The sequence below is a fragment of the Callithrix jacchus genome, chromosome 1, assembly GCF_049354715.1.
Source record: "Callithrix jacchus isolate 240 chromosome 1, calJac240_pri, whole genome shotgun sequence".
Taxonomy (NCBI): domain Eukaryota; kingdom Metazoa; phylum Chordata; class Mammalia; order Primates; family Cebidae; genus Callithrix; species Callithrix jacchus.
Genome location: NC_133502.1, coordinates 213,954,942 through 213,972,685, shown reverse-complemented (window position 1 = coordinate 213,972,685; position 17,744 = coordinate 213,954,942). Strand labels below are relative to the sequence as shown.

At 52.4% G+C, this 17,744-nt stretch overlaps 1 protein-coding gene and 2 long non-coding RNA genes across 7 annotated transcripts in view; 2 read left to right on the top strand and 1 right to left on the bottom strand.

Moving 5' to 3' along the window:
- Positions 1 to 6,016: 6,016 nt before the first annotated feature.
- On the bottom strand, positions 6,017 to 15,953 carry LOC103787790 (uncharacterized). Of its 4 annotated transcripts, none has more exons than XR_013524212.1 (5): positions 15,595 to 15,953; positions 14,398 to 14,495; positions 13,884 to 14,169; positions 13,444 to 13,507; positions 10,502 to 11,538 (listed from the first exon to the last, which is right to left on the bottom strand). It is a non-coding gene; the product is annotated as an uncharacterized LOC103787790 (long non-coding RNA). The 4 variants fall into 4 exon arrangements; XR_013524213.1 differs by having other exon boundaries at positions 13,444 to 14,018; positions 14,124 to 14,169; XR_008475286.2 differs by lacking the exon at positions 10,502 to 11,538 and adding an exon at positions 6,017 to 6,394 and having other exon boundaries at positions 13,444 to 14,169.
- On the top strand, positions 6,656 to 10,266 carry LOC128929223 (uncharacterized). Of its 2 annotated transcripts, none has more exons than XM_078343608.1 (2): positions 6,656 to 7,043; positions 7,708 to 10,266. In XM_078343608.1, the coding sequence occupies exons 1-2, from the start codon at positions 6,662 to 6,664 to the stop codon at positions 7,731 to 7,733; spliced, it is 408 nt and encodes a 135-aa protein (XP_078199734.1). In that variant the 5' UTR covers positions 6,656 to 6,661; the 3' UTR covers positions 7,734 to 10,266. The 2 variants fall into 2 exon arrangements, with proteins under 2 accessions (XP_078199734.1, XP_078199728.1); XM_078343602.1 differs by having other exon boundaries at positions 6,656 to 7,014; positions 7,708 to 10,265.
- The window catches only part of LOC144578437 (uncharacterized), an 8,838-nt gene continuing 7,038 nt past the window's right edge, over positions 15,945 to 17,744 (top strand). The window contains exon 1 of the long non-coding RNA XR_013524217.1: positions 15,945 to 16,000. This is a non-coding gene — a long non-coding RNA (uncharacterized LOC144578437). The remainder of the gene's footprint in view (positions 16,001 to 17,744) is intronic.

The window sequence follows — 17,744 nt, the reverse complement described above, 5'->3', positions numbered from 1 at the left end:
GAGGCTGCAGTGAGCCATGATGTGACCCCTGCACTCAGCCTGAACAAGACCCTGTCTCAAAAAAAGACTCACTTAGAACCCTGGATGTCACCCTGCCTAGCACCGTGTTGCTGGCTTCAGTTTCCTCTGCGTCCCTAACCCAGTCCCTGCTTGGCTGGCCAGATACCACCCCAGCTGTTTTCCAGCCACCTCAGCTTTGTCCTGAACGTGGTGTTCTCCTGCCCGTGGAATGCCCTCTCAGGCTCCCCCTCCCTTCTCTATTCACCCCTTCCCAGGAAGCTCGTACTACAAGGCTTGTTTCAGATACCACCTCCTCCAGGAAGCTGCCCCTGATCCTTTCCTCCTCCCTTTTCCCACCTGCCAAGGTTTTTGATGCCGTGATAAGGAATTTGGCTGTAGATCCTAGGACAATAGGGAGCCACTGCAGGTTCTAAACAGGGAGCAGTGACCCGGTGACTCTCCCTGGTGGCCTCAGCAGGGAGCATGCACACAGGGGTTCTCAGACATCCGGAATTCATAGGCTGGTCAAATTTCAAAGGAGTATTGCAGAACTACGAGATTGCCAACTTTCTATTTTTCCATGTTAGAGCCTTTAGAAAAATAATTATAATTTCCCTTTCTGAAAGAATATCTTTAAACCAAAAAAAAAAAAAAAAAAAGTAGGAAGGCAGTCTCAGGACAAAGGGCATTCCTTTGTGCTGGATAAACAGAGCCTCATGGAAAACTTGCCATGTGGTCCTCATATTTGATGGTTGGAAAACAGTTAGTGGTGGTATCCGGCCTAACATTGGAATCATGATCAGGGTTGGGCCTCCATATGGGTAGAGGAGTCTCAGCATCCCTTCCTGTCCAGACCACATGTTTCCTGAACCCCCCTAGACCAGGTGGTCTCTGTCCTGGTCCCCTGGCTGCTCTGGGGTCCTCTAACCTGGCGGTTCTCAGAGGTCAACCTAGATGAGTATCGGGCTGGCCAGTGTGATGAGTGCCCACTATGGGGAGACCCCTGGGGCAGCCTGGAGGCTCACAGCAGCCTCGACCTCCTGGGCCCAAGCAATCCTGACTCCAAGACGCAGGGACGTTTATGAGAATAGATAAGAGGGGACAAGGCACAGATGCCCTCTGTCTGTCCCCACATGTGAGGCCAGGAACAAATGTGTGTGTGCGCACAAGCCTGGGGCCACCCTCGGAGGAGGGAATCCATGATGTATGACCAGCCTAAGTGGAGCGTCTGCACTGAGCCTGTGGAGTGTTCTAGAAGACTCATCCTCCCTTCCCAGGGCACGCTGCACTGTGGATATTCTGCTGATCAGGCGGTGGGTACCATCCATAATTAGCACTGAAATCCTGGGCTCAGCATCAGAGCCGGGAGGCGCAGGGTGATGACTGAGGACTCAGCATTGAAGCTGATTAGAGGCAGGTTATGGGAGTTACACCTGTGCTATCAGGTGACGTGAATGTGTAATCTTGTTTCCAGCTTTCCACTGCCCTTTAATCCTTCTTTGTCAAGAACAAATTTCAAGCCATCCTGTTTCTGAATGATCACGTTTGAAAGGGGATGCTCTGCATGAACCTCTGACCGGCGCCGGTCCGTGTCTCAGTGCTTGGCCGCTTGCTTTAAGCAGGCTGTGTTATCCTGGACTTGATCCTCCAAACATGACGTGACTCAGCACTCACATCAGGCCCTGGGCTAGGCACTGAGGACACTCAAGACACAGTCCTTGCTGTCTTGTCACCATAGGCAAGAAGAGCCTATTCCCCAGGAGTGGCTTGTCGTAGCTAGGGGATCCATCCCAGAAAGCTTCCCGGAGGAGGTGGTAGCTGAGTGGAGACTTGCACATGATAAGTGCTCATTAGTGTCAGCCGCTGTTGTTATTCCCAGTAGGAATAAGAGGGGAGAAGCTCTTATCACCATGAGGGTGGGAAGCGCATCCCCTTCAGATGGAACAGCATTTGAGAAAAGGCAAGCAGTTCTCTCCCAGCCAAGTGGGGCGTGGGGCAGGGAGTCATGATCAGTGATCAGAAAGTGGGGACGTAGTGAGGCTGGAGAGAGAAGCAGGGGGTCAGCCCTGCTTTGGTTCTTAAAAGAATTTTGTTTTGTTTTTAAGGTGGGGACAGGAGCTGTGGATTTAAGAAACCACTCTGGCAGCAGCTGGGGGGAGGCTGCAGTCAGGCAGGCCACTATTCAGGTGAGGGAAAGTGTGGCCATGGAGAGGGGAGGAGCACAGGCTGAATTACAGGGGGGTGTTAGGAAGGACAGCCAGGACTTGTGCATCTAGTGGCCTTAGGGCCCTGGCTCATGCTCAGGATGGACAGATGCAGAAGCGTGCCCCAGTGTGATGAGTGCCCACTATGGGGAGACCCCTGGGTGCCCCAGGTCAGCCTTGGTTTGGGACTGAGGCCCTGTGTGACTGGGCGGGGTGGGGTGGCCACCGGAGTGTTCTGCAAGACACCCCCATGCTGCCATGATGGGGGGCCTGATGGTGGGAGGCTGCAGGGGGATCCTGGTGGTGGCTGCTTCATACCGGGGTCCTGCTTCCCCTCAAAGGCACATGGAGGACTATGGAGTCCGTACCTGCAGGGCCACTCTCCACGCCAGAGTGAAGAGCCGAGAGGCCTGGTGGAAATGTGCAGGGCATGTCATACCCACACCTGAGAAAACGTCCCAGTCCTGACGGCACCAGCAAACAAGCAGTTAAAAGTATTCCGTGGCTTCCAGGGTCACAGAGTGGAGCCTTCCCCAGAGTCAGGAGCCTGTGTCCAGGGTCACTGCCCCTGCAGAGCTCAGAGCCCAGACCTCCCTGCCCACTCTCTCTGGGAGTGATTGCTCAGCAAAGACAAAAAGGCAGCGACCCACCGTGGACCAAAGCCCCGGAGCCAGGGCCTATCCCCCCACAGTGCTGTTCCTCCCATACTGGGTCTCGCCAGGTGGGATAAGACACCTCTGTGTAAAACACGCCCACACACTCCCGAGATGTCGGTGCAAAAGCAGTCTGTCCGCTCTTCCTGAAGTGCTGATGGGTCATACTATATTCAAAAGCCTTTAAAAAGCGAATCCTCGGTGACGTTACAATTATTCCCCTGGGAGTGCCCCGGGAAGTATTAGAGATATACCACGAAGACATTCACAGCAGCAGGTCTGCAAACCACCTCAACAGCCAACCGTCAAGAGTGAGGAAAAGAAGTTACATATGGGACATGTGAACAGTGGATTCTTCTGCAGTCATTAAAGTGTGCCCGAGAAACACTGAAGAGGAGGTGAGTTGTTTGCTGCATAAACGTGACGTACGACCACGATGATTTTGAGTATGTATTAGGAACAGACAAGAAAGGCTGAACGAAGATACCCCTGGATGTCAGCTGTGTTTCTCGGAGTTGGGGTTCTATCTGTTATGTTCTCAGGGGTGCTTTCCCGTGTTTGCATACTTGCTGACGATGAATATGTATCACTCACGTTTGCAGAGGGAGTCAGTTGCGTGTGTGTGTCTCAATGGCACAGAAATAAACCGGCAAGTAAGATTCACAGTGACTCAGTGCTTCCACAAAGCAAGTTTCTCTCTCCCAGCTTGGAAATTAGGATGGAAAATGCCGGATGTGTGAAGCCTGGCTTGAGCCCTGTTTGTCTAGAGCTGGGCTCCCCAGAAGGGCTGTCCCCAACCACCTGGGCAGGGTCAGGAGCTGGTTATGTGTACAGGCCTTGGTTCATGCAAGATTCTTGGGACCAGAATCTCAAAAATATCTTTTCTTCCCCACCCCCACAAGAAATATACATAACAAAATTTGTCATTTCAGCGCATTAGGTGCATTCACATTGCTGGGCAACCATTACCCTGGTCATTCCTTCATCATTCCAAACTGAAACTCCACACCTATTACATGGTAACCCAGGGCCAGGCTCGGTGGCTCACACCTGTAATCCCAGCACTTTGGGAGGCTGAGGTGGGCAGATCACAAGGTCAGGAGATTGAGATCATCCTGGCCAACACAGTATAACCCTGTCTCTACTAAAAATATAAAAAATTAGCTGGGCGTGGTGGTGCACACCTGTAGTCCTAGCTACTCATGAGGCTGAGGCAGGAGAATCCTTTAAACCTGGGAGGCAGAGGTTGCGGTAAGCCGCGATTGAACCACTGCACTCCAGCCTGGGCGGCAGAGGTTGCGGTAAGCCGCGATTGAACCACTGCACTCCAGCCTGGGCGGCAGAGTGAAACTCTGTTTCAAAAAATATATATAATCATAATAACTCCCCAGTGCCCTGTAAGCATTGCTTTACTTTCTTTCTTTTTTTTTTGAGATGGAGTTTCGCTCTTGTTACCCAGGCTGGAGTGCAATGGCGCGATCTCCGCTCACCGCAACCTCCGCCTCCTGGGTTCAGGCAATTCTCCTGCCTTTCTAACTCTATGAATTTCACTACTCGAGGGACTTCGGACAGGTGGACTTGTACACTGTGTGCCTTTTCGTGTCTGGCTGACTTCACTCTGTGCCGTGTTTCCAAGGTTCATCCCCGTCATAGCATATGTCAGAACTTCATTCCTTTTCAAAGCTGAGTAGTACTCCATTGCACACCTATATAAGCTGCCTTTTCCTTCCCGTTCATCTACCCATGGACGTTGGGGCTGTTTCCACCTTCTGTCCATCATGCATAATGCTGCTGCTTTGTAGCAAAAGTGTGCAAATATTTGTTAGTGTTCTTGTCGTCAACTCTGGGGGGTCTATAGTTAGGAGTGGAATTGCTGGGTCCTGTGGTTCTGTGTTTACGTTTCTGAGGAGCGCTCATACGGTTTTCCACAGCAGCTGCACCATTTTACACTCCCACTAGCAATGCTAACGTTCCCACCAACAGGGCTAGTTTTTACATTTTTTATAAAGATGAATTCTCGCTATGTTGCCCAGGCTGGTCTCCAGCTTGTTTTTGTTTGTTTTGAGATGATTCTCACTCTGTGGACAGGCTGGAGTGCAGTGGCAGGATCTCGGCTCACCGCAACCTCTGACTCCCTGGTTCAAGCCATTCTCCTGCCTCAGCTTCCCGAGTAGCTGAGATTTGCCTCAAACTCCGGGGTAGCTGGGATTACAGGCGTGCACAACCACGCCCAGCTAATTTTTGTATTTTTAGCAGAGACAGGATTTCACCACGTTGACCAGGATGTTGAAATTCCATTTCGACATAGTGAAATCCCGTCTCTACTAAAAATACTAAAAAAATTTTTAGTGGAATCAGGATTTCACCATGTTGGCCAGAATGACATCGTGATCTGCCTGCCTTGGCCTCCCGAAGTGCTTCGGGTACAGGCATGAGCCACCATGCCCAGCATTTTTTTTTTTTTTTTTTTTTTTTTTGAGACAGAGTTTTGCTCTTGTTTTCCAGGCTGGAGTGCAATGGCTCAATCTCACCTCACTGCAACCTCTGCCTCCCGGGTTTAAGCCATTCTCCTGCCTTAGGCTCCCAAGTAGCTGGGATTACAGGCTGCCACCATGTCCGGCTAATTTTCGTTTCACCATGTTGGCCAGGCTGGTCGTGAACTCCTAACTTCAGGTGATCCACCTGCCTCGTCTTGAGCTCTTGAGCTCAAGCAATTCTCCTGCCTTGACTTCCTAAAGTGTTGGAACTACAGGTGTGAACCACCACGCCCAGCCAGGAGTTCTTTATATATTCTGCAAATGAGAGATCTTTTTTGTATATAGAGTACTCGAGTTTAAACCGATTGTTAAAATACTGATTGATTACTTTTTAAATGTGGAACACATAAAGATAAAGGGAGGTACAAGCAGCATTCGTGTTCATATGCTTTGACTCAGCAATTCCACATCTAGGGACTGGACATGCACAAAGATTTAGCTCAAAGAATGTTTATTATAAAAGAAAGAAGGAAGTAAGAGATGGAATTGGAAGTAAAATCAATATCCAATAATCTCATATGGGTTAAATAAAATACAACCCCTCTGTGTATGATCACAAAGTGTGGATGAACACTAAATGATGTGTAACGTTTAGAATATAGCCATGGTCAAAAAGACAAAGTTGTAGTATTTACAGCATGATCTATTTTTTGTCTCAACAAATGCATAATTGTGTAAAAAGAAAGAAAGAACGTCAACTGTTAACAATGGTGATCTCGTGTGAGGGAATCTCAGGCTACTTTTTTTCTTTGTAATTTTTTCCAATTTTCCAAATTCCATACAGTAAACGTGTAGTCTTGCAATTAGAAAAAAAAAATGTTATTTTTAAAGGTAGCCGCAAGCGTATATACAAAGTTATCCTGATTATGTAAAAATCCGTATAGTTAGATGAAAAGATACTCCAGACCAGTATTTTGCTTGGTGACTCGGAAAGGTTTCTCCTTTTCTTACTTTGTACTCGCCTAGGTTTTACAAATCTTCCACTGTCTGGTTGTTTTATCTGGTTTAGGGAGGGGGAAAAAAAACAGCAAAAGTTGTTTAAAGTGGAGACCTAATTTGCGCGAAAGTTCGGAATCAGCCCCACGGCCCGCCACGCAGGCCCCGCCCAGGCCCAGGCCCCGCCCTTGCCCCAGCCAGGCCCCGCCCCACAGCCACCGCCCTCCGAGTCTTCGCCTGAGCTTTCTGAGAGGGCCAGAGGCCCCGCCCAGTCCCCGCCCACCCCACTGCGACGCAACGTCCGCACAGCCCTCGTCGTGGGATCTAAGAGATGGCCCCCCAGAGGCCCCGCCCCCTGCACGTAGAAACCCGGCCCCCAGACTTTGCCCCGCCTCCTCAGCTGCGGCGCTACGTCCGCACGGCTTGTCTCACCCTCGCTTGGGCTTCCGGAACGGGCAGCGCCGAGGCCCGCCCCCCGGTCGCACCAGGCCCCGCCCTTTTGGCTACGGCACTGCGTCCTCGCCGCGCGTCGCGTCCTCGTCCCGGCTTCCGGGGCGGGACGGAAGAGCTGGCGGGCCCGGCCAGTCCAAGGCGCCGCGGCTTCCGCCCAGGAGGGGCGCTGGTCCTAGACGAGGTCGTGCGCGCTTCCTGCGTTGGTTTTTTGCTGTCCCCGCCCGCCCCCAGGTGCGCGGGACGTAGAGGCGGGACAGCGGGTAGGCGGAGATGAAAGAGGCCGGCGGCGGGGCCCCGGGGGCGCGCGTGCCAGGCCCTGCTGCAGCCCCCGAGAGGTCGGAGGTGCGGAGCCTATGCACTGGGCCGGGGGCCAGCCCGCGTGTCGGCCTGCGCGGAACGCACACCTCGGACAGAAAAGTGACATCAGAACCCTAGGCTCTGTTGTCAACCAGGGTTACAGATGTCACCCTCTCTGCACGGGGAGGAAGGTGTGGCCCAGTGAGGCGTCCTCCGGTCCTAGTCAGGGTCTGCCCTGGGTGGGAGGGATTGCGGGACCCCTCTCCACTGGCTGTGACAGCCTAGGCTGATGAGCTTTGTCTAGCCAGATCGCCCCTTCGGTGAAGTCTGAAGCCCCGACATGCATGACAGTGGCAGCTGCCGTGTATGGGAAAGCATGAGCCAGGCCATCCTGGACTTAACACGTAAACGTGTTATCTCAGTACTCCTAGCAGCTGTATTAACGTGCTGGCCTCACATGCCACCCCCTTTCAGAGGTGAGGGGCTGAGGTCAGAGAAGCAGCTTGCTGGAGGCCCTGGAGGGCAAGGGGGCACAGCCTAGATTTGGACCTAGATCCCCGATTCTCAATCCCAGCGGTTAGCCTGTGTGCTGACCCGGCATCCTGTGATAAGAATTTCCCTTCATAGGTGTAGCCGGCCACCAGCCCTGTTGATTACCTTAGCTCACTGCTGCCTCGTCTCCAGCCGGAAGATCCGCTTACCCAGAGCTAAGTCTCAAGCTTCTCAGCATCCCTGAGCTTGACCCAAGTTGCCTGAAGATCCTCACCTACCTGTTACCCCAGATTTTCGAATACTGGCTGCCTCCCTTTGCTTGAGATGGGAAAGGATGCCCTCTGCCCAGCATCTGAAGAAAGGGCATGAAGAAATAAGTGAGCCCTGGATGGCCCATGTGTGGCACCAAGCCTGCCGGGCCTGTGGTGCCAGGGCTACAAGGGCATGGCAGAACACCCCCAGTGTGCCCACACACAGTGGCAAGCCAGCCCCCAGGACACTGAGGCTGTCTCTCCCATCTGTAACCCATCCTTCCTGGCAATGCAGAGGGGCAGTCTGGCTTTTTCCTTGGCTTTTGAGGTTGGTATATGCTTGATGTTGGCAGCAGACAGGACACCCCAGCACAATGAGCCACAGCAATCCAGACCTTCTAGCCCCCAAGTGTACCTCAGAGCGGAAGCTCCACATTTGATTTTTTTTTGGCTCCATATTAAAGAACAAAGCATAGGAACTGGACAGGCCCCTCTGTAAACAGAAAACACATGTTTTCTAAGAGAATGGGCCCTTCCTTTCCTTGTTTCATCTCCCATGGACAGAGGCCTCCTTAGGCTTGCTGACTTCAAGACCAGGGAGGCTGTGGACCAAGGGCTGAGCGGAGGTGATTCTTCTTTGCTCAACTCAGGGGCTGACACTCACCTTTTGAAAGGGGGCAAGGACAAGTGTTAGTGGTCTGCTCAGCAGTGGGGTGTGGTCTGAGGAGGAAGGTTCCTCAGGGACCTGAACAGGAAGTGGGGGGCCTGGACCATTTGTCTCTTCTGAGCACACAAGAATCATTTAGGGTTGGCCGGGCGCGGTGGCTCATGCCTATAATCCCAGCACTTTGGGAGGCCGAGGCGAGTGGATAACGCAGTCAAGAGATCGAGACCATCCTGGTCAACATGGTGAAACCCCGTCTCTACTAAAAATACAAAAAAAAAAAAAAAAAAAAAATAGCTGGGCATGGTGGCGCGTGCCTGTAATCCCAGCTACTCAGGAGGCTGAGGCAGGAGAATTGCCTGAACCAAGAGGCAGAGGTTGCGGTGAGCTGAGATCACGCCATCGCACTCCAGCCTGTGTAACAAGAGCGAAACTCCGTCTCAAAAAATAATAATAATAATTTAGGGTTCTCCCCGAGTTAAGATGAACATGTGTTCTTTGGAGCCTGCTAGCCACAACCAGGCAGAGACCTCTAACTCAGAAGAGAAGCCTGATGTCTGCAAAGAACAGGCATTCTGGGACTGAGTACCCACTGCTGTGTGGCCTTGGGCAAGTTTCTTAACCTCTCTGGGCCTCATGTTTCTCGTCTGTAGAAGTGGGATAACAATAGTTTAGGATTAAATGAGATCATGGGAATAGCCCCATCAGACACATAATTAGAAGCTAGTTAATAAGTGAGCAAAATCAAACATTGTCTCAGTTTCAATGCTGAGCTGTTGTTTTAGAGTGGCCCAAGAATCGCCTACAGACACCCAGGGTCCCTGTACTCCAAGGAGCACCTCCTCTCCCCCTGCCTTCTGTTGGGCACAGCCACTCACAGACTGGCTATGACACCTCTTTGGAAGCAGCCATCTTGGGGACAGATCATTCCTTTGAATCCTCCCAGCTGCCTGAACTTTGTCCTATAGGGGAGATTTGATTTTGGGAAATAATCAGTCATCCTTTAAGACAAGTCTGCTGAATGGATGCTCAGAAGCCAAGCCAGGGCCTCCTGTCCAGAGCCAGCTTGTGCCACGACTGTAAAGTCAGTAGCCACGGCTTCCTGCTCCAAAGGCACTATAGAGCCACGAATGGATCACTGTCACTGGTGTTGGGGTGTGTGTGTGTATGTCTGAAAACAGAGAGATTCACACACACCGGTGAGCTCAGTGGAGGAAGCAAACCAAAGCCTGCGTAGTTAACACGAAGCTGCCTTTCGTCTCTCAGCCCACAACTTGATTTTCATGGAAATTTCTCTGCATGGGAAAATGACAAGCATTTCTGATACAGGCAAGTGTGAGAGTACGGCAGCATGCTGTCCTGGCATGCTGGGGTTTAGAGGCGGGTCCCCCAGCCTGCTCCTCACCAGCTATGTGGCCTCTGGCCCCTTTCTTCATCCCCTAGCCCTTGGTTTCCCCATCTCAGGTCCTGCAGGGGGGAAACACACAGGCCATGCCCATACGCGTGGGCATTCACAGCATGTGCTGGTCACATTGCTCATTAAAACACTGTAAAAATTAATTGGCATTCACAAAGTTCTAGTCACAATAGCAAACTTTTTTTTTTTGAGACGGAGTTTGGCTCTTGTTACCCAGGCTGGAGTGCAATGGCGCGATCTCGGCTCACTGCAACCTCTGCCTCCTGGGTTCAGGCAATTCTCCTGCCTCAGCCTCCCAAGTAGCTGGGATTACAGGCACGCACCACCATGCCCAGCTAATTTTTTGTATTTTTAGTAGAGACGGGGTTTCACCATGTTGAGCAGGATGGTCTCGATCTCTTGACCTCAGGTGATCCACCCGCCTCGGCCTCCCAAAGTGCTGGGATTACAGGCGTGAGCCACCGCGCCCGGCCACATTTTTTAAAATCAGAAATAGGCCAGGCACAGTAGCTCATGCCTGTAATTCCAGCACTTTGGGAGGCCGAGGTGGGTCACTTGAGCCTGGGAGACAGAGGTTACGGTTAGCCAAGACTGTGCCACTGGACTCCAGCCTGGGCGACAGTGAGACCGTGACTCAAAAAAAAAAAAATTCAATTGTCCATCAGTAGATAAATAGGTAAACAAACATCAATAGGCATATGATAAAATATTCCAATGCAGTGAAAAGGAAGGAGCTATTGATAGACTCAGCAATGTAGACACACGTCAGGATCCCAAGGAAGAGTTCATACTCCACGAGTTTTAACGGTTTTTTTCAAATAAATTAAAAGTGATCTACAGTGATAGGATTCGGGTTAGTGGCTGCCAGGGAGTCAGAGATTGCCTGCAAGGGGCCCCAGGGAACCTGTGGTGATGGCTGTTTGCTTTCTCGATCTTGGTGGTAATAGGAATAACGCCTGCATACATTTGTCAAAACTCATTGAACAGTAGAGGTGAGAGGGATTCTGCCACATGGAACTTTTACCTCAATAAGGTTGATTTCAAAAATTAACTGGTATTTATATTTTATGTTTCAAATCTTGTAGAGAATAATAATGACATAAAATGCTCACAACCTGTTCAACAAGAAGTGTAAAATAATGTACGGCGTGATGTAATCATGAATGTATGTTTGTGTTATAACATGGTATGGTCCATTCACATAGGTGCGAACGGGAATATGCACGTGCACATAGACACACGCAGTTTGGAAAACGTAGTGGAAGGACTTTCCCCCAAATGCACTCGGTAATTACATAATCACCTCATGGGGAATTGTTTTCTTTTAATTTTTTAATTCTAAATACGTTTATCCTCTTACTAGTTCTTATTTGGACTTTCCTGTAATGAGCACTTTTGTGTGTGGAAGAGGAGTCTCTTTTGCTTGCCATATTCTTAGCAATTTTATTGTTAATTGACTAATAATTGTATATGCTTATGAGGTTTAATCTGTTATATACATAACACTTTTTATAAACAGAAGCAAACAAAGCTCTTCCTTTTTTAGTTGTAGCAGGCCACAGACATGGGGCTGGGCTCCAGGGCAGGGTGTTGAGGACAGCCCGGTTCCCGCGAAAGGCAACCCCCTGGCAACGCTGGAGCAGATGGAGAGAGAGTGAGGGGGTGTGGCTTGCTCCCCAAGTTCTTTGGCTCAGCTTCAGTGCTGGGTCATTCTTAGGGACTGCTGTGCCCACTGGGCACTGCAGAACTTCTGGTGCTCATGGCGAAGGGCAGCCAGGAGGAGCCCTGTACCCAGGCCAGACCTTCCTGTTTGGAGTACTGGGACCCCGTGGCCGCGTAAACCTTTCCTGAAGCTTCTGGGCCCCAAGGGGTTGAATCCAGTGTGGTCTGGGGAGTCATGGACCGTGCCTCCTGCATGCATCCTCCATTCCAGGTTCCTGTGTGTGCCGTGGGCCCATCCACCTGTCTGGGCTTGGCTACGCTGTGACCTTCTCTGAGGACAGGGCCCTGCCTGCATTTGGAGCTGCCGGGACCTCAGTGTCACCCCCCACTCTCGCCAGCTGGCCTCACAAAGGTGCCCAGGAGGAGACCTGATTGCCGGCTCCTTTCCCCTCCCTGGCTGAGCAGATTCTACGACAGCCTGTGGAAGTTAAAATAAGAGCCTAAAACTGTCAAAAAAAATTTTTTTAAACCAAGTCACAAATGGGAAAGCTGAGGCAGCAGCAGGTTAAGGACACTTTGTGATGTAGTGTTCTCTCCCAGTGCCTTCATGCCATAAACTTCACAGTCCACGGTCCCTGCACACAGGCAGCCACGGAGACTGGGTTTAGACTTGCAGGTGAACGCTGCATTGGAAGTATGGCAGGCTCAGAACTGTTCCATCACATGGGGGGTCATTAGCTCTGCTCACTTCTGTGAGGCCTCACTAGTGTTTCCCCTTAAAAATAAGTCAAGGTAAAAGAAAAAGTTTTTAAAATGTAACAGTTGTGTATCTGTTTCTCTAATTGTAAAGAAATACACTGTCATGTGATGGGCTGGAGTCTCTGGAGCAGCAGCAAGGAGGGAATGTTTTCTTTCCTTGTTTTAACAGTGTGTATTGCTTTTATAATGGGAAGAAATAAAATATAAGTACATTGAAGGTAATCAAGCCGCACCTGAGCCTACATGTCAAATGATAAATGTGACAATCAAGGGCACTATTTATCGAATTCTTGGTTTGTACCACATCTCCAGCTAGGCTCTTCCGATGGCTCCTCAGAACACCCTGCAGGTGGGAGCTAGCACAGGGTCCCTGAGGCAGCACTCGGCAGAGCTAGGGACGGACAGGGATTGTGCTGTGCTCATAACGACTTCCTGCCTTTGTTTTTAAGACAAGGTGGCCTCAGCCTCCCAAGCTTGAGCAATCCTCCCACCTCAGCCTCTGGAGGACCTGGGAGTGACAGGTGTACACCACCGTACCTGGCTAATTTTTGTATATTTTGCAGAGACAAGGTTTCACCGTGTTGCCCAGGCTGGTTTGGAATTCCTGGGCTCAAGCAATCCACCAGCCTTGGCCTCCCCAAGTGCTGGGATTACAGGTGTGAGCCACAACACCCGGCCCCATCTCTTAAAGGTGAACATTTTCCCTGAATACAATGATCTTCAGTTAAAATATTTGTATCAGGCCGGGCGCGGTGGCTCAAGCCTGTAATCCCAGGACTCTGGGAGGCTGAGGCGGGTGGATCACGAGGTCAAGAGATCAAGACCATCCTGGTCAACATGGTAAAACCCCATCTCTACTAAAAATACAAAGATTAGCTGGGCATGGTGGCGCGTGCCTGTAGTCCCAGCTACTCAGGAGGCTGAGGCAGGAGAATTGCCTGAACCCAGAAGGCGGAGGGTGCAGTGAGCCGAGATCGTGCCATTGCACTCCAGCCCGGGTAACAAGCAAAACTCCGTCTCAAAAAATAAAAAAATAAAATAAAATATTTGTATCTTATTTACATAGAATCTGAAATTATTTCTGTGGTAAAAGAAATAATAAAATCCTAGATTTTTACCTTTTTATTTATGCAGCAGTTGACCAACAGCCGAAGTCGGGATCAGTGATGTGACTCTCGGAGCCTGGGACAAAATGAAAATGTGGGTTCCCTTGATCAGGAATGACTCAGAATTTTAAGATCAGGGACAAGCATTGAGTGTGGGCCCTTCCGCACAGGGGGCCTCTGCCGTTGGGCAGGCCACACGCCCACAAAGCCCTGGTATGATAGGACTAGGGCGACAGCTTCCTTTGGGACACACTCTAATCACCAGTGACCACTAGTCAGAAAACAAATGAGCTCAAACTTCAGGAAGATGAGCCATTCCCAGTGCATTTTCCAATCCTAAAAATAGTGGTCGCAGCTCAGGAATGGAGTTCCAATGAGGACGCAGTGGGAGACAGTCAGGCTTCCCTTCCCAGGAAAGGGCCAGGGCCTGCATAGGAGCTTTCACTACGAACCGGGAGGCTGCCGAGTCTCTTGAAATGTCAGCATGCTGGGAGGCTGAGGCAGGAGAATAGCTTGAACCCGGGAGGTGGAGGTTGCAATGAGCCAAGATCGCGCCACTGTGCTCAGCTAGGCAACAGAGCGAGACTCTGTCTCAAAAAAAAAAAAAAAAGAACAAGAAAAAGAAACGTCAACACCTGGCCCACACCCTAATGGAGCTTCAGTCACTGTGCTGTGGAGCAGGCGAGGCTGACCGTAGGCCTTGGGGAGATTGCAGACCACTGACACCAAGGCTTGTTACTGTGAAAACACCGTAAGAAACTTCAGTTACTACTACTGTGTACCCACAAACATTTTGAAAAAGATTTAGTATGAAAAAGTAAAATTATCTCACTAATCCTTATCTTGATCATATTGAACTGATCATATTTTGGATATATTGGTTTAAATAAAATATATATTAAAAATGTTTTCCCCTCACCCCCTCCTCAAATTTTTTTTAAAGGAAAAGGAAAACATTCATCTTACTGCCTGTGGAAAAGGATCTTGGGGTTCTCTGGCAGGTTACTTTCCCACTAAGGAGGTCCCCTGTGAATGCTGGAAACGAACCGTCAGCTGACAATCATCTGCAACTCCAAAAACAAGGGCTTCACACACTACCCCAGCCAGCGCCCGCCAGCCCACCTCCACCATCTCTATGTCCTCAGCCCCGTGTCAGGTTCTGGAAGGTTCCAGGGGGAGTGGGCAGTACTCTCAGGGGCTCTTGGGGCTGAGGCCTCTTTCTTGAATCACGTGTGGAAGCCGGAACCAACCTCGGCGAGGATGGCGTCTGAGAAGCCCTTTGAGGGGAGAATATCCACTTAAGAGAGAGCTTCTCCACCGGTTCGGGGCACCGCACACATTTGTGGGACAAAAGACAAACATTCTTCCCACCCCAGTCCCCAACCGGGCTCCCATAGCCTCTTCATTTTTCTTTAAAATAGAAGAAAAAAAAAATCCCCATTCTCCTCAGCCTGCAAGGGCGCTCTGGAGGAGCTGGCCTGGCCCCGAGTGTCTTCTCCATAAACACGTCTAGTGTGGAAGGACAGACACACGGAGGCCTCAGGCCCAGCTGGCAGCCGGAAGTTCTGTGCCTCCCAGTGCCTGCAGGACCCTTGCAGTCTCGAGGGATGATGCTTGGCCACCTTTGCAGATTCCTAGACCTGGGGGCTACTCAGTTGCCTCCCCCAGCCCAGGTGTGTCCTCAGAATCCTGGCCTGGGAGGTTTGAAGCCAGGTAGGGAGAAGACGGTAGAAAACGGTGGTGCCAGGGAGCTGGGCTGTGGGAGCCGGGTCAGGCCCGTGGATCATCCCCGAAGGTGGAGAACTAACTGCGGGCTGAAGGCAGGGTAGATCTGGGCCCAGGACCCAGCATGGAACCCCTTCTCCTGGAGCACCAGGGGTCACAAGAGTCCCTCCGCTCTAGGGATCATGGGCGACCGACAGCCGGGTGCTTCGGGTAGAGACAAAGACAGCGTGTTCCTCCAAGCCCCTGCCTGCTGCTCCCTCACTGGGGACATGGGCTGCGTGCCAGCAACCTTTTGGGAAGCATCTCGTGCCCACCCTCACCACCCCGCAAAAAAACCTTTCTCCAAAACACTTGGCAGTGGGCTTAAAACACTCAGGTGCCGAGGACTCGCGCAGAGATGAGCCCAGCAGGACTGGGGCGTGGGGCTTGCTTGTTTACCTCTTAAGAAAAAAAACACAACGAAAAAAGCGCCTGGGTAGAATTGGAAGTTCTGGGGCTCTGCGCCGCGGCCTCCGCGCGGGTCTCTTCCTCCCCTGCCCGGCCTGCTTTTCCTCCTTCTTTCCCTCTTTGTTGCCAACCTCAGAGCCGCGGCTGAAACCCAGCCCAGCGTCCGCGGAGCCCGGAAACTTCCAGCTCCGCGACTGTGCAGAAAGTTGGGGGGCGCGGCCGGGGTGACAGCAGCGCCTCGGGGGCGGCCACGGCGGCCACCTGGGACCTCAGCCTCCCGCGCCTCCCGCTGCCCCCGGCCGCGCCCCGGGGACCTCGGGCAGCCCGCGGGCCGGACGTGAACTTGACCCAGCGCTGCGCCCGCCTGGACCGCGCTCGGCGCGCTCGGGACGATCTGGTAAGCGCTGCCCCTCCCGCCCTCGCCCGGCGGCGCTGGGGTCCGGGTCGGGGTCCGAGCTCGACCGCGAGGGCGTGCCCCGGGGTGGCGGGCGCCAGGTCGCCTCGGCCACTGCACCGGAGCGCACGGCTGAGCCCGCGGCCCGGCCTGGCGAAGTCACCCCCGGGCCTCCCAAACAAAGACTCGGAAAGTTCGGAAGGGAATCTTTCCCGACATTTTCCCTCCCCTCGGGCTCAGGGCTGAGGCCGTCAGGGCTCTTAAAAGGGAAAGGAGAGCTCTCTGGTTTTCTCCTGGTGTTTTCTTCCCTGGGCTTTGCTCCCCACCTTTGGTTGGAGAGGTGGAGGGGCCTTGGATGACCCTCTGAGGCCAGGCCGCCCAGGGGCAGCACAGGAGGTGAGGGCCTGTGGGATGAGGGACCCCCTACAGCACAGGGAGGCAGGCCCCTGGCCGCTGCAATGCTTGCTTCCTGGGGCTCAAGTGAAAGCTGCTCCTGATCCCCCCCCCAGGCACCATCCTGAGTGGCTTCCCTTGGTTGTCCTGAGTGACCCTCCTGAGCAAGACCCCCTGGCCACTAATTGCCATGTCGGCTCTGCTTGGGGCAGCTACAGTGCCAAGTGAGCCTGGCTGGTGCTGGGGCACAGGACAGCCATGGACAGGACCCAGGGAAGAAGAGAAGCTGGAACCCTGCAGGGCCTGTGCCTTAGGGAGCAGGTGGGGGACCCTGCTGCCTCCCCCATTCCTGCCTGCAACAGGCTGGGCCCACACCTCCAGTCAGCTTCTCTGTATGCCCCTCTCGCTGCCTGAGACAAGGCCTCTGTCCCTGTGAGTGGTCTGATCTGGACACTCACGGGGTAGAAACCTACCCTACCCATGGGTGGTTGCAAAGCCCTGGGAGCTCCCAGAGCTGTCCTGGGCCTGGGCCTCCACAAGCCTCCCAGTTTGATCCCAGGTCTTGATCCCAGCGGTGGCCAGGTCCCCAGCATTCAAGAGACCATTGCTAACTTGGCTCCATCCCCGGGTGCCTATGCTCCCAGGGTCCCCCCTAGGGGAGCACCCAAGCCGAGAGGGCTGGGCGGCCAGAGTCTGAGGGGTCACCCCATCATGTCCCTGGACTCTGCGGCAGGGCTGTCACAGGGCAGCCTACAGGCATCGTTTGAGGCACAGAGAGGGTTTGTAGTGACGGCAGGGGGAGTGCCCAGTGGGTCTAGCCTCTTGCTGCCATGAGGGTAAGGGCTGGGACTGGCAGAGCTTCTGACTTCAGAAGAAATTCACATTTGTACATGAAATGTCCAAAATTTGAACACATAATGGGACAGAGGAAACACTCTCAGATTGAACCCAATCAATGCCCCCCCAAACCCCGAGGTTGCAACCCCTGTGTACACATGAACTGGCTAGTGTTCAAAGGAAGGCAGATTTCTTAGTGACCCTGGCCCCAGCCCAAGATTTGAGCAGGAGGCCCCATGGATCTGGGGAGCAGGGAGGGAGGAGAGTTTGTTTCTCGAGAACCCAGCACCACAGGGAGGGGCAACCTCCACAGGCATGAGCTGTCCAGGTAACTAGCACTTGCTTCAGCCCATTTAAAGTTAAAAATCTGCCTAAAATGAGGAACCTGACCTGCCCCATCCCCAAACCCTCTGGGGGAGTTTCTATGTCCATTCATTCAGGGAATAATAAAGGAAAGACAGGAAGCAGGTCGGGCCCGGTGGCTCACGCCTGTAATCCCAGCACTTTGGGAGGCCGA

Coding starts and splice junctions, on each gene's coding strand:
- LOC128929223 (XM_078343602.1), top strand. CDS start 6,662: ATGGCCCCCCAGAGGCCCCGCCCCCTGCACGTAGAAACCCGGCCCCCA. Junction 7,015..7,707: donor CTGTCCCCGCCCGCCCCCAG/GTGCGCGGGACG, acceptor TTCCCTTCATAG/GTGTAGCCGGCCACCAGCCC.